Here is a 13,648-nt window from a genome sequence, read left to right as displayed (position 1 = left end):
CTCCTTTGATACAAGAGAGGATTCAATGTGAGTTGAGGGGGAGGATAGGAAATTACTGTGATATGAAAACAAAAGACATCAATAAAACATTTGTTTTCATCTAGCATATCTTTAGTAATTGGACAGCACAATAACTGATAGGTGACAAAGTGGATAAAATGCTCGGCTTGGAATCAGGAAGACACATCTTCCTAAGTTCAAATGTAGCCTCATATATTTACTAGCTATGTGACCCTGGGCAAGTCGCTTAACCCTGTTTGCCTCAGATTCCTCCTCTGTAAAATGATCTGGACAAGGAAACGACAAACCACTCCAGTATCTTTATCAAGAAAACCCCAAATAGGGTAATGAAAAATCAAACAAGACATCGACAACTGAAAAACAACAATTCTTATTTATTAGGTCTGAGTAAGGGCTTCTTAGGCTACACCTAAAGAAATTCCAGAAACTTGAGAGAGGCCAAGACTCGTTGGTAGCATCTACCTACCAAAGATCCTCAAACCTAGAATATATGAGACTAAGGGTTTCATTAAGTGGAAAATCAACTCTCAAGGTTTTAATTGCTGCGTTCAGGGTTAGTTATTTACTGAGAAGTTTAGGGAGTGTTTTATTTCTAGAGAAAAAATGCAAAGACCTAGGACTGTGGGTTCTTTTCAGTTCTTGTTCTTATTAGTCAAAAAAATCTGAATTTGGAATCTGTGATTTTAAAAGGCGGCAGAGACTCCCTTCTACTATGGCAGCTGAGGATGCACTCCCTGGTTCCCTGGACACCATCCTATGCAGAATGCTGAATTTTGATGCTGTAGATGAAGCCCAATTCCAGCACTATTTCCTGTACACAATCCTTACACTTGGCTGCCTCTAGTGAAACTCCTCAGGTCCAATCACAGCATGAAAGTAAAAACCCCACTTGGAAATGGGGCCAGCTCAAGCTCTCCTGGGCTCACACTGACAGCAGAGGGAGCAAGGGGTAGTTTTCATCCCATAAAACATTCACACTAACATGCTTGTGCCACTGATTTGAACAACTCTGATGAGAGGTTTTTAAGACTTTGTAGTACTCTGCCCTGAATGCTCAATCAAACAAGAAGCAAAAATCACTGGAGAGCAAATTAAACAACAAACATAAAAAAGGAACTAAGAACTTATGTGGTGTTTTTCATCTAAGGATAATAACTGTTCACTAACCCCAACGGTACTACTTGTAGCTTCCACAACTTATTAATAAGCCAATGCTAAATAAAGACTCTATATGTGTGTAAATAGAATTAGCCAGATCCCATTTAATAGTCAAGAATCTACTCAACACAGGCGTGCTAATGATGTCACTCCCACCTCCCTTAGTGGGGAGGGGAGAGAGTTACCCACACGTGACAATAAGTAACAAATCAAGAATAAGGGACTGCCCTTTGGGCAGTCCAAATCAATGTAGAAACTGCCATTTGTCCATTTGAATTAGAGGTGGACCACAGGAAGTGATGAAAGACACATTCTCTTTAAGTAAGTGAGTGAACTTCCTGTGGGAGGAGTTGCCGTGTGGAACTGGAAGAAGAAGCATCTCCTGAGACCACAGACAGATTACACTCTGTATTGTCACGTGGGTAAGTTAGGCTGGCTTCCTTGGCCTAGTTGGCCAATTCTAAACTCTGCCTATCCGGCTGTTGGGCCTTGCGGCTTACAGCTTCATTTATTTAGTCTTCTACCTCCCTCTTCTCTTTATCCCTACTCACCTTCCTGATTGTAAATAAACTCCTCAACCCGATGCTGACTTGGGTCTGATTTAATTACGGAATCAACCTGAATTGTTGATTCCTGGCAGCCACATATTTTAAAGATATAACTATAATAACTAAATTTTATTTCTTACATATGGTGACACCCATGATACCCAAAGGGGGTTGTAAGAGACTCAGGAGCCATGAGTCATACATTAGCTGCCACTAAACTCTTCCTGATCCAGAAGATAAATGAAGGGTGAAATAGATAGAAGAGCTGTGTGTGTGNAAAAGTGTTTGTGCATAGATGCTATCCTGAGTGTTAGCAGCCTTCTTTTTTCTCCCTGGGCCTCCAGTCAGTCCAATTTATTTCCCTTGCTTCCTTCCCTGTCCAGTTAATCTGAATTCTTTATACCTCTCCCCAGTGTTGTTAGCACCTTCAAACTACAATGACATCACCTGTTATTTCAAAGTCCTAGCTTCCTTAACTCAGATCTGCTGATGGGATTTCCACTGACTCAACATGCCATCCACTCCCCTTACCCTGAAGTCTCCCCCTTTCTCACACTCATTCCCAACATCTATTTCATGAATCTTTTCCTTTTGATTCTGTAAGAAGACTAGAGATGGGAGAGCTATAAGCAACAGAGAAGAGGATAGGAGGGAGGGAGGGAGAGAGAAAATGAGAGAGAGAGAGAGAGAGAGAGAGAGAGAGAGAGAGAGAGAGAGAGAGAAAGAGAGAGAGAGAGAGAAATGAATGTTGCTGCCTTCCTACTGCCATCTCATGGAATGACATGTGAAATGATCGCCATCAGTCAAAGGAAGAACTGACCAATGTGCAGTTGAAGTTTGGAAGTTCCCTATACTCAGAAATAGCAAATGAAAGGGGGGAAAGTGAAAGGTCCACTAGTTTCCAAAGGTCCAAACCTAGGCAGTTCTCTTTCCCCAATCCTTCAACTATCAACACCACCAACTGACAAAGACCCTAGGAGAGCAGGCTCTTCATTCCATGGTATATACTCTCTGTGGCATAAACACAACCTCTTTTCCTTTGGGAAGCATGTGGAAATTCAACAGTGAGTATAGGTTGGGAGAAGGAAGGCAAAAGGGAGAATGTAAACAGGTCTCTGTCAATGGGCCTAACATCCCCTCACCTTTATCAGATACTTACAGCTACTAGTTCCTTCACATCTCTACATGTCACATTAGGCTGCTCCTTTGTTTTAAACCCTTTTGTCTGAGTATCAATTCTAAGACAGAAGGGTGGTAAAGGGCTAGGCAACTGGGGTTAAGTGACTTGCCCAGGGTCACACAGTTAGGAAGTACGTGAGGTCATATTTGAACTCAGATCCTCCCAACTTCAGTCCTGGCACTCTATCCACTGAGCCTCCTAGCTGTCCCTATAGGCTGCCCATTTATAATGGGCTCTTGGGAAACCCCAGCTCAAGAAGCTATTAATGCCTCTGGAATAAAAGACAAACTTCTCTGACATGTAAAACCTTTCCCAAACTTGCTCCTGCTTATCTTCCCAGGCTGATTTCATGTAAAGTCTTCTAAGAATGTACATAGGCACATGTATGAATGTTAACACCCTCTAGATTAAATTCTGAATTCCACATAAACCAATCTACTTGCTATTTCCCATTTCCTACCTATGTGTCTTGACACATTTCCCATTTCCTGCCTATGTGTCTGGATACAGGCTGGGATCCCCCAGTCTGGGATGCTTTCTACTCACCTCTATCTCCTGGAATTCCTAGTTATTTTCAAAGCTTAGCTCAAGTGCCTCCTCCTTCCTACACAGGGCAGTTTTTGATTCTTCTGACTATTAATACTCGCCTTCCTTGAAATTACTTTTTATTTAAGTACTTACTTTGTGTATACGTTTTGAGTTTATCTGTACACGTTATTTTCTCATCCTATCACCCAGGAGAATGTACACTCCTTAAAGATATGTAGTAGGCACTTTATAAAATCTTGATGAAGTGAACTGAATTCCAGAAGGGGATGGAACAGATGATGTAAGCAGGCTTTTTCAGCTCTAAGATAAAATGATTCTAAAAAATCTTTAATCAAAAGTGGAAATTAATAAACAATCAGGGATCTGTTAAGAGACTCCATAGCTCAGGTATAAAGTAACTATCAATACACAAAAAACCCAAAGGGAATTCCAGTCAGCATACACCAGGGTCTTCATTAGGTCAAATAACAGTAATGATCAAGCACCCACTCCTGGTAAGGAAATCTGTCTGGGTATCATTTCCATCCCAGAGTTTTAGTTCAGAGACATCCAGTAAACAGTACTAAGCCAAAAAAAGAATTAGAGATTGAATCCTATACCACAAATAATTGCTAAAGGTCCATCTAATATGTACAAAGTACTATGCTAAAGGCAACGTGAAAACAAAGACAAGAATAAAACAATCCCTTCCCTCAAAGAGCTTGACGAAATAATACAGATATAGGCAAATAAATTAAATTACATTTTATGAAGCACTTTAAAGTTGGCAAAAACAGGGCAGCTAGGTTGCTCAGTAAGTCGGGCCTGGTGACAAAAGGTTCTGAGTTCAAGGGATTTAACCCAACTGCCTCTTATCATTCTTCTGTATTGGAACTGATATTTAGAATTGATTTAAGAAGATATGGGTTAAAAAAAAACTTGGCAAAACACTTTACACACCTTATCTCTTACAACAACCTTGTGATGTAAGTGCTACAGATATTCTCCTCATGTGACAGAAATCTGAGAATAGGTGATTGAAAAGTAAGCACAATAAATACAAACAACTTTTCCAAGGAGTTTGGTAGTGAAAGGTAAGAGAAATAAATATAGGCTAGCGTAGGGGGATGACAGGATCGAGTGAAAGCTTTTTAAGGATAGAGGAAATGTTGACATTTTTATAGGCGGCAGAGAAAGGGTGAGAGGCCAGGGGATGAATAGAAGAGAAACAAAGGGGATAGTTTAATCATCACCTCCACTCAGTCACCTCCCAGATCTATAGGTCCAGTCTGAGTGTTCCATTCTGACTTTGCCAACTATTTATTGGCCATTTCAAACTGGATGCCCCACAGACATCTGAAACTCAAAATATCTGAAAAAGAGTTCCTTATCTTTCCTCCCAAACTCACCGCTCTAAAGCAACTGTCATCCTAAGTTCCCAACCTCCATGTCACGCCTGATTACTTGCTCTCACTTGCACTAAAAAGCCAACTGGTGGCCAAATTGTGTCCCTTCTATCTCTGTGGCATTTCTAGAATCTAAGACCATCTCGCTACCCACACAGTCACCTTTTTTCATCACCTCTCACCTAGACAATTGAAACGGCCTCCTGACTGGCTTCCCTGCCTCAGGTATCTTCCCACTCCAAGCCACCCTCCACAGAGCCACCAAAGTGACAATCTGGAGGGATTTATGGAAAAGAACGCTATCCATATTCAGAGGAAGAACTGCAGGAGTGGAAACACAGAAGAAAACAACCGCTTGAAAACATGGGTTGATGCAGTCATGATTGGGGATGTAGACTCGAAACAACCACACCAATGTTAACTATCAATAATATGGAAATAAGTCTTGATTGATGACACATGTTAAAACCAGTGGAAATGTGCATTAGATTGGGGGGGGGTGAAGGGGAAAGTAAAAACATGAATCATGTAACCATGGAAATTTTTCCTAAAAAAAAAAATAAAATATTTAAATCAAGAAGAAGAAGAAGAAGAAGAAGAAGAAGAAGAGAAGGCTTAGAACAGTCACTGTGGGAAATGTGAAAAGGAGTCAATGAGAGAAGACCAAAAAAGAACTGACATGCAGCAATGAGGACCCAGGTGAGAACAGGTAATATAAATTTGTAAGTGATCCAGTCTACCAGGCTACTTAACATCCTCTGGAGGCATTTAGTAGCCGCCTGTTAAATAAGACCAGAGAAGACTAATGATTGAGGTAACCCATGACTGAAATTTGTAAAAGGATGACTGGCAACAACACAAGGGGACAAGGATCTTAAGAAGAGGAGGCAGCATAAAGTTTAACTGGTTGAAATTATTAAAAAGAGAAAAGTAAAGCCAGAAAAGGAATGACAGACAGATAAAGCACTGAGGGGTGAAGTAGGTGGAGGTCATGATGAGAATAAATAGTTTAGGAGAAGTGTAGGAAAGTGAGAGATAGCAGGATAAGAAGTAATAGTATAAAGAATCATTCTCCAATGAATGTGGTCAAAGGATATGAAAAATAGTTTTCAAAAGAAGAATTAAAAACTATTAACAACATTTTGGATCATTGCTCCAAATCACTAACAAATAATGCAAATCAAAACAACTCTAAGGTTTTACAAGTTCCCAGCAAACTGGCAAAGATGACAAAAGATGGGAACAGTCTTTGTTGGGAGAGCAGTGGAAAGACTAATGTGCCAATACACTACCTAAGGAGCTGTGAACTGGTACAACCATCCTTGACAACAATTTGGAATTGTACATGGAAGGTGATTAAAATGCTCACATCCTTATAACTAAAAATCCCATTGTTATGCATATACCCCAACAAAGTCAAAGACAGAAAGAAAAATCTCATCTATGCCAAAATACTTCTAGTGCTTCTTTCCAAAGTAGCAAAAAAATTGGAAAAAAAAAAAAGTAGATGCCCATCTACTGAAGAAAGGCTAAACCAATTCTGTTACATGAATACAGTAGAATATTACCATGCTGTCAGAAACAATAGATGAAAATAAAAAGAGACATGGGAAGACATATGAACTAATGCAATCTGAAGTAAGCAGATCCAGAAAAACTAATCACAAGGACTACAAAATGGAAAAGACAATGACATAAACAGAAACTGAATGTTACCTAATTCTAATGACCAAGTTTGGCCCCAAAAAAGAGATGAGAATATGTACTTCCTTCCATTCACTAGAGAGGTAGGTGTCCATGGATACAAATCACAAACTATATAGAGCAATGAATCAACAAGTGTTTACTATGTAATTAACACTCTGCTAAGCACTGGATAAAAAGGAAACAATCCCTACTCAAAACAAGCTTACAAGTGAAGACTGAAGCTTTCTTTTTTTTTTTTTTTTTTTTTTTTTTTGGCATCATGGCTACTATGGAAATCTATTCTGTATGACTTCACATATATAACAGGTCTCATATTTCTTGCTTTCTCAATGTGTAAGGGATGGACTGCAGAGAGGGAGAGAATTTGAAACAAAACTTTGAAGGACATTAAAAATAAATATTTTTTTAAATAAGCTTAAATTCTAACGGGAGATAAATACATGTAAAAATAAATCTAGCATAAAGTTAATAAATACAAAATATATAAAGTAGTTAAATACAAGGTAGTTTCGGAGGGACACTGTCAGATTGGGTCAATGTGTTAATTTTACCTAACTGTAGTTTTGTTTTCATTTTTTAATCTTTGTTACAAGAAATAGCTCTCTGCAGAGGTAGGAGGGATAGATCTAAAAGTGTAGTAAAAAAAAAACAAAAGATATCAATAGAATTTTTTCCTTCAAATTCAAAAAGGTTACTTTTTGCAAAAGGAATTTCAGAGGTTTGGAACATGGAAGTCAAATAATTATGAGTAATGATGAGATCAAAACCATCCATATGTATAGAGGATATAGAATAACAGTTCAGATGATGGGAGTTGAGGAAATTAACTAGAAGGTGAGGGTGTTTGAGGAACTATCAGCACCTGTATTCAAGGCCCCAAGTATGAGGGAAGGGCTCAGGGGATAGATGACTGAACCAGGTGGTAAACTACTTGAGAAGGAAGAGAAAATGACCTGAGAGTCATTTAATAGCCACAAGGATCAAAATAGGGCAACAGATCTAGATGGAAAGAACTTCAAAGGAGAAGAGGTTTCTGAAATAGTGTCAAAGGAATGGCTGATAAGTGATGGTGAAGAGTAACGAATATGCCTAGTACTCTTACTGGCATGTAAGGAGGCATGAAGGAAGGTCCTAGAGGACCAGAGCACTCATCCCGAATCCAGACACTCAGTATCTTGGGGAGGGTGGGTGGGATATCGGGATTTTTTTTAAGTGCAAGAAAACGGAAGAAGTATTTAGGGGAAGTATTTAAAGACAAAAGGCAGTTTGTTAGTTGACAAAAAATAACTAGCGAAAAGGAGCACAGTGGAAGGGGAGGGACAGTGATCACCACACATTGATTTAAATTCTCTGTCCTCCATTTCCATGGCCCTCTTCTCTGCTAATTCTAGTTCTCCTTCTACCTCTCTGCTCCTTCTCTGCTTCTTTCATTCCCTTAAAATAAAGGCATTAACAAAAGTTTCATCTTCTCTACAATCTTTCTCTCTTTGGAGAACTGGTCCATTCCCAAAATTACAACAATCACATTTGAAAACGACTCCCACATTTACATTTCTTATCCTAATTTCTTTCCTGAGAACCATTTCTACACAGACAGCTCTACCTGCTAAAAAATCTCTCCAACTTGATGTCCTTCCAACACCTCAAATTTCAAATCCTCCCTGGATTCATGAAACTTAAAACTAAAAGGGACCATAAGAGATCTTCTAACCTAATTCCCTCATTTAGAGATTAAGAAACTGAGGCCCCCCAACAAGGCAAGTGACTTGCCCAGAATAAAAGGGCAAGAGTCAAATCCAGGTCCTCTGACTTCCAATTTGATGCTACTTCTGTCCTTCCTAATTTTCTCTATTACTACACTTAGCACAATTCATAGCACACAGTAAGCACCCCAAGTTCGGTCACTGACTCTACCATATTATTTCCCTAAGGTACCAAACCTTGGAGTCATTCTTGACCATAGCTCTCCCTAGATGTAATCACACCACCTCATCTGATTAATTGCCCAAATCTATTTATCTTAATTCAATCTCTCAAATCTGTTCTGTTCCTTCCTATCCATTCCCATTGCTTTTAACCTAGTTTAAAAATCTTCCATTATGCAGATAACAGCCTCTTAACCAGTTTCTCTGCCTCTATCTAGTCTTTCCTTACCTTTCTTAATGCCTCAGAAAAACTGAACTACTTACCAGTCTTCAAACTGCCCAAATTTTCCCACCTCTGTGCCTATGCCCTTGCTATTCCTTCCACCTCACATGCCATTTCCACTTGTGAAAACTTAAAACATTTTTCAATGTACCCAAATGCTATCTCTACAGAATGTTTCTTGATTGCCCTTTGACACAAAATTGGGAGTAACCTCTCCACTAAACTTTGCACGTTTTATCTGTAACCTTTCTAACAGAAAAGCACATTTTGCCTCCTCCCTTTAGCTCTCTTTGAGGTTCTTGAGAACTACTAAGAACTACTACTCAAGGGGCAGCTGGGTAGCTCAGTGGATTGAGAGTCAGGCCTAGAGACAGGAGGTCCTAGGTTCAAAACCGGCCTCAGACACTTCCCAGCTGTGTGACCCTGGGCAAGTCACTTGACCCCCATTGCCCACTCTTCCACCTAAGAGCCAATACACAGAAGTTAAGGGTTTAAAAAAAAAAAAAAGAACTACTACTCAATCATCTTCATATTCCCCTGAGGAATCAGCATAGTATGTTACAAACATGTATGCATGCTTGTATGTACCTGCAAATATTCATATAAATATGTGTATACATATCTGTATATACATGTGCACACATACATTTGTAATTACATATAATTTTATATACATATATAAAATACTAAAACTATGATTTAATCAGAATAGGGAGCTCCTGGAGAGAGACATCCTCTACTAATGGCGGTCAGCACCTTCAAATCTGAGCACCTATCTAAAGCACTAAGAAATTAAAATGACTTGCCCAGGGTCACATAGTGATCCTGTCAGAATCAGGATTTTAACTCAGGTCTTCCTTGCTCTACCTGCTATGCTATGCTACCTCTCTTCTCATACATAGGAAGAACTAAGTAAATATTTGTTGAGTGAATGGATGAAAATTCTCCTCCACTTAGTCCACTTTTCTCCACATCCTCCTCCACCATTCCATCACTACCACTTGGACAGGGCTGAGAAGAAATGATCTTTCCTCCAGGCACACATCCAGCATGTCACAAAGGTCCTGTGGAAGGAGTGGGCCAAATTGGAAATCAGTCTGCAAAAAATGCCAACTCTTACCTCATAATCAAAATTGCCCCCCAGAACCCCAATATCCAGGTGTAGATTCTTGAGGAGTCCAGCCGTGCTTCGGAGGCTCTGAAAAGTAGAGTGAACAGAAGATCTAAGGACCCTGACCAATTCAAACTAAGTACAAGAGGAAGAAAGGGGGGAACAGGAACTTCTAAATCCCCCACTCAAACCCCTGTCTGAGATAAGCAACGATGTGTCTTGGGCAAATGGCAGCTGCTCTTCACTGTTCTACTTCTCATGTTCTTCTTGTGAAGAGAATAGTATAAAAACAATGGGCTAGCACCCTGATGGCAAATCTATGCATGCATGTCAGCACTGACACATGTAGCCATTTTCGATGACACACAGCTGCATACAGAAAAGTATGGGGACACGTGTCGAGGATAAAACATTTGCTGTAGGGTAGTGTAGACACTCTGTGCCAGAGGTCTGTAGGCCAAAACAACTGTCACAAAGCAGGTAAGTTAAATAATTAGTTTTTGATTTATTAAACACAGTTATATATTACAATTTTACATTTTTGTTATTTAAACTATAAATATCACGAAATTATGATTTTTTTTCTTGAAGTGACACACCACTTGAGTTATGCTCGTTTTTTTGGCAAATTTTGACACACCAAGCTCAAAAGGTTGCTCATGTCTGGGCCAGCAGATGTCTCATGACAAGGAGAGGTTGGCTGTATTACCTGATTATCACTCTCCTCTTCTTCATTGGTCTCCTCCCCAAGAGCCAGCAGGCTGAGAGGGTTCTTCTCCTCATGGATGGAGCCCAGGAGACTCTTGGTGTGGGGAGAAGTCTTGGGGCCTTGTGGAAGCTTTAAAAAAAAAGAGAGAGAGAAAGAAGGAAGTACCCATAGGTCAAAGAGAATTAAGAGTCAAAACTCCAAGAATGAAAAAGACCAAGAGCCTCCCAAGTGAGATCTTTGATCAAAATTTGCCCTGCTGCATAGATTCTCCCCATACAACTTAGATGCAAGACATCTCTTAAGAAGACTAAGTATTCCACAGAGACCTTCCTTCCTTGGTGCTCTTTCCCCAATCCTTTATTTTTGTTTAAAACCCTTACCTTCCATCTTAGAATCAATACCAAGTATCACTTCCAAGGCAGAAGAGTGGTAAAGGCTAGGCAATGGGGGTTAAGTGACTTGCCTAGGGTCACATGGCTAGAAAGTATCTGAAGAAAGCTTTGAACCCAGGACCTCTTGTCTCTGGGCCTGACTCTATCTACTGAGCCACCTAATTCATTCCATCCAGTATAAGACATAACATCAAGGAGGTGAGTAAGGAATTATGCCTAGTGGTGACTATGTGTTCCCTGGCTTCGTGATTTTCCTCTACTATGTCTATGTAGATAACTCCAAAATCTTCCTGATCTCCAGGCCCACATTTCCAATTGACAGTATATCATTACTTGAAGTTGAACATTTCTAAAACCTAAAACATCTCCCTAACCCTGTAATCGGCATTCCTATCCAGTTATCCGTTTTTCTCATTTCCCTTAACAGCATCTACATTCTCCTACTTCCTCCCATGTACAACCTTGTGAAGCCACCTTTAATTCTTCTCTTTTCTTTACTAATCTTGTCTAACCACAGTAAATAAATCTTACAATTTCTTTCTTCCTAGTGTGTCTCCCACTCTGTCAAGGCCAGTGATGGGCAAACTTTTCAAAGAGGGGGCCAAAGGAAAGGAAACGCTCATCTGTCAGTCTGTTTCTAAGGCAACTCTTTTGAGTTTGATTGTATTGTATCCTACTCATTGTATTCGTCAGATTAGGAATAATGTCCTGCCCCAGATAGAACATTTCAGGGAGCTGCATCTGGCCTTCTGGGCAGTAGTTTGCCCATCACTGGTCTAGATAGTTCTAGCCAAGCTTCACTGAGCTACCTTTTCACATACTAGACCCACTCCCCACTCTGGCATTCCAGCTCTGAAACTATAATTCAATCAACATTGCCAATGATGCTGGAACAAATATGTCAATCTATGATATACCTATTGGTCTTATGTTGGATCCTATGGCTCTACTCAGCTTCCCTGGAACTTTCCAAACACAAACACCCCTCCATGACCACCACTGTATTATATGGTTTGTCTCCTTGAGGACAGAAATTGTCTCACATTTGAATTTATATTCCTAGCATTTAGCACAGTCCTTGGCAGAGTAAGTACTTCATAAATGCTTTTTCTTTCATCCTCAATTTGTCCCTCTCTTTCCAACTCTACTGCCACCATCTTAGCCCTGACCTTCATGACCTCATATCTATTTACAAATTACTATCACAGCCTCCTAGGTAGTGCCCTGGCCCTTGATCTCTCCTGCAAATTCATCCTAAATCAATTTAGGATAGTTTTCTCTAGCTTTGTTCTTTCTTGTCAATTCATCCCACACACCACCACCAGATTAATATCCCAAAAATACTACTTTATTTGTGTCACTTTCTCACTTAAAAACTTACATTGGGGGGTGGAGGGGACCCTGAGTGAATAGAGGGCCAGACCTTGAGACAGGAGGTTCAGGATTCAAATCTGGCCTCAGATACTTCCTAGCTGTGTGACCATGGGCAATACTTAGTACTGATTCCAAGTTGGAAGGTAAGGGTTAAAAAAAATAAACAGCTTACATTGGTTCCCTAAGGGTGGATAAAGTCCAAATTCTCCTCTTAGCATTACAAAGTTATTCTTCACCTTCCCTATACAGATAGTCTTATTATTCACATTTCCTCATTCAAATACTCCACTCCAGCCTTACAAGTCTTCTCCTGTCCCCCAAACATACTAAAGTCATCCTCACCTCCTGGTCACTGCCTTCTAGAACAGTTGACCCCTCACTGCCATCCAAATCCTACTATTCATCCCTCAAGGCTGAGCCTACATCCCCTCGCTGCCCTTTTTCTCCTCCCACTCCTATTGCACTTATTGCCTGTATCATCCAATATATTGGATGCCATATTGTTTTGTTTTCTAACTGTCTAGAAGTCACAATTTAGTACGTTGTGAGATAGTCTTATTTCCCAATTGCTTCACATGCATTTGTCTTGTTTTCCTACTAAGGTATAAGCTCTCTGAGGGCACAGACTGTGTCCTGTATTTTTCTTATTTCCCTGCATGGTATCTGCCATGGTACTGAGTACAAAGGAGGAACTACTGGTTGAGTTAATTCATCCATCTGCTCCTGGCAATCATGTAGAAGGAAAAGAGAGCATTTACCTGGGCAGTTTCCACAGGCTGAGAGGATTCCATTGAGCTTCCCAAGTTGATACTCATGGATGAACGTAAGGTTGGGGCTGATGTATCTATGAGACCACGTAATGGAGCAAGGCCTCCCAGGGGTACATGAACTGGGGCTAAGGAAGAACCCAGGGCCTAGGCAACACAAAACATTTTGTCATTTGCCTAATAAATCACATGGTTCCAGGAATGCTGGAGACAAATATAAAAATAAAACATCTACATTCTGCCCCCTCAAATTTAAATTACCTCTGTTCAGTAGCTGCTAATGAAAAATGGCATTTAGAAATCAACATTGCGTCGAGAACATTAAAAAAATAACAGGCTGATTTACTGGGCCCTTACCTCTTTTGCTGGTCAGTGTTAAATAGTACTACCTGGGTCTTCCAAGCAACAAGTGGGAAAATGAGAACCTTCTCCACTCCGCTGACTGAGGAATATGGAAAAGAAACCATACAAAAGGGTTGTGATCTCTCTACTTGAAACAAGAGATGAGCTGGCTTATTTGTTCTTTTCCTGCTGCTTGTTCCTGCTTTCAGAAATGCCAGCCAAGGGCCAGGGAGGCAGCATAATTTAGCAGGAGTAAC

At 40.1% G+C, this 13,648-nt stretch overlaps 1 protein-coding gene across 1 annotated transcript in view; it reads right to left on the bottom strand.

Moving 5' to 3' along the window:
• CEP164 (centrosomal protein 164) overlaps positions 1 to 13,648 on the bottom strand; it is a 92,872-nt gene that overhangs the window by 56,209 nt on the left and 23,015 nt on the right. Inside the window, exons 5-7 of the mRNA XM_044669602.1 lie at positions 13,041 to 13,196; positions 10,517 to 10,645; positions 9,817 to 9,894 (exon numbers count right to left, since the gene is read on the bottom strand). Of these exons, the coding sequence (XP_044525537.1) occupies positions 9,817 to 9,894; positions 10,517 to 10,645; positions 13,041 to 13,196 (363 nt within the window). The remainder of the gene's footprint in view (positions 1 to 9,816; positions 9,895 to 10,516; positions 10,646 to 13,040; positions 13,197 to 13,648) is intronic.

This window comes from Gracilinanus agilis, chromosome 3 (genome assembly GCF_016433145.1).
Source record: "Gracilinanus agilis isolate LMUSP501 chromosome 3, AgileGrace, whole genome shotgun sequence".
In the NCBI taxonomy this organism is placed as follows: Eukaryota; Metazoa; Chordata; class Mammalia; order Didelphimorphia; family Didelphidae; genus Gracilinanus; species Gracilinanus agilis.
This window is presented reverse-complemented; position numbering and strand designations above follow the sequence as displayed.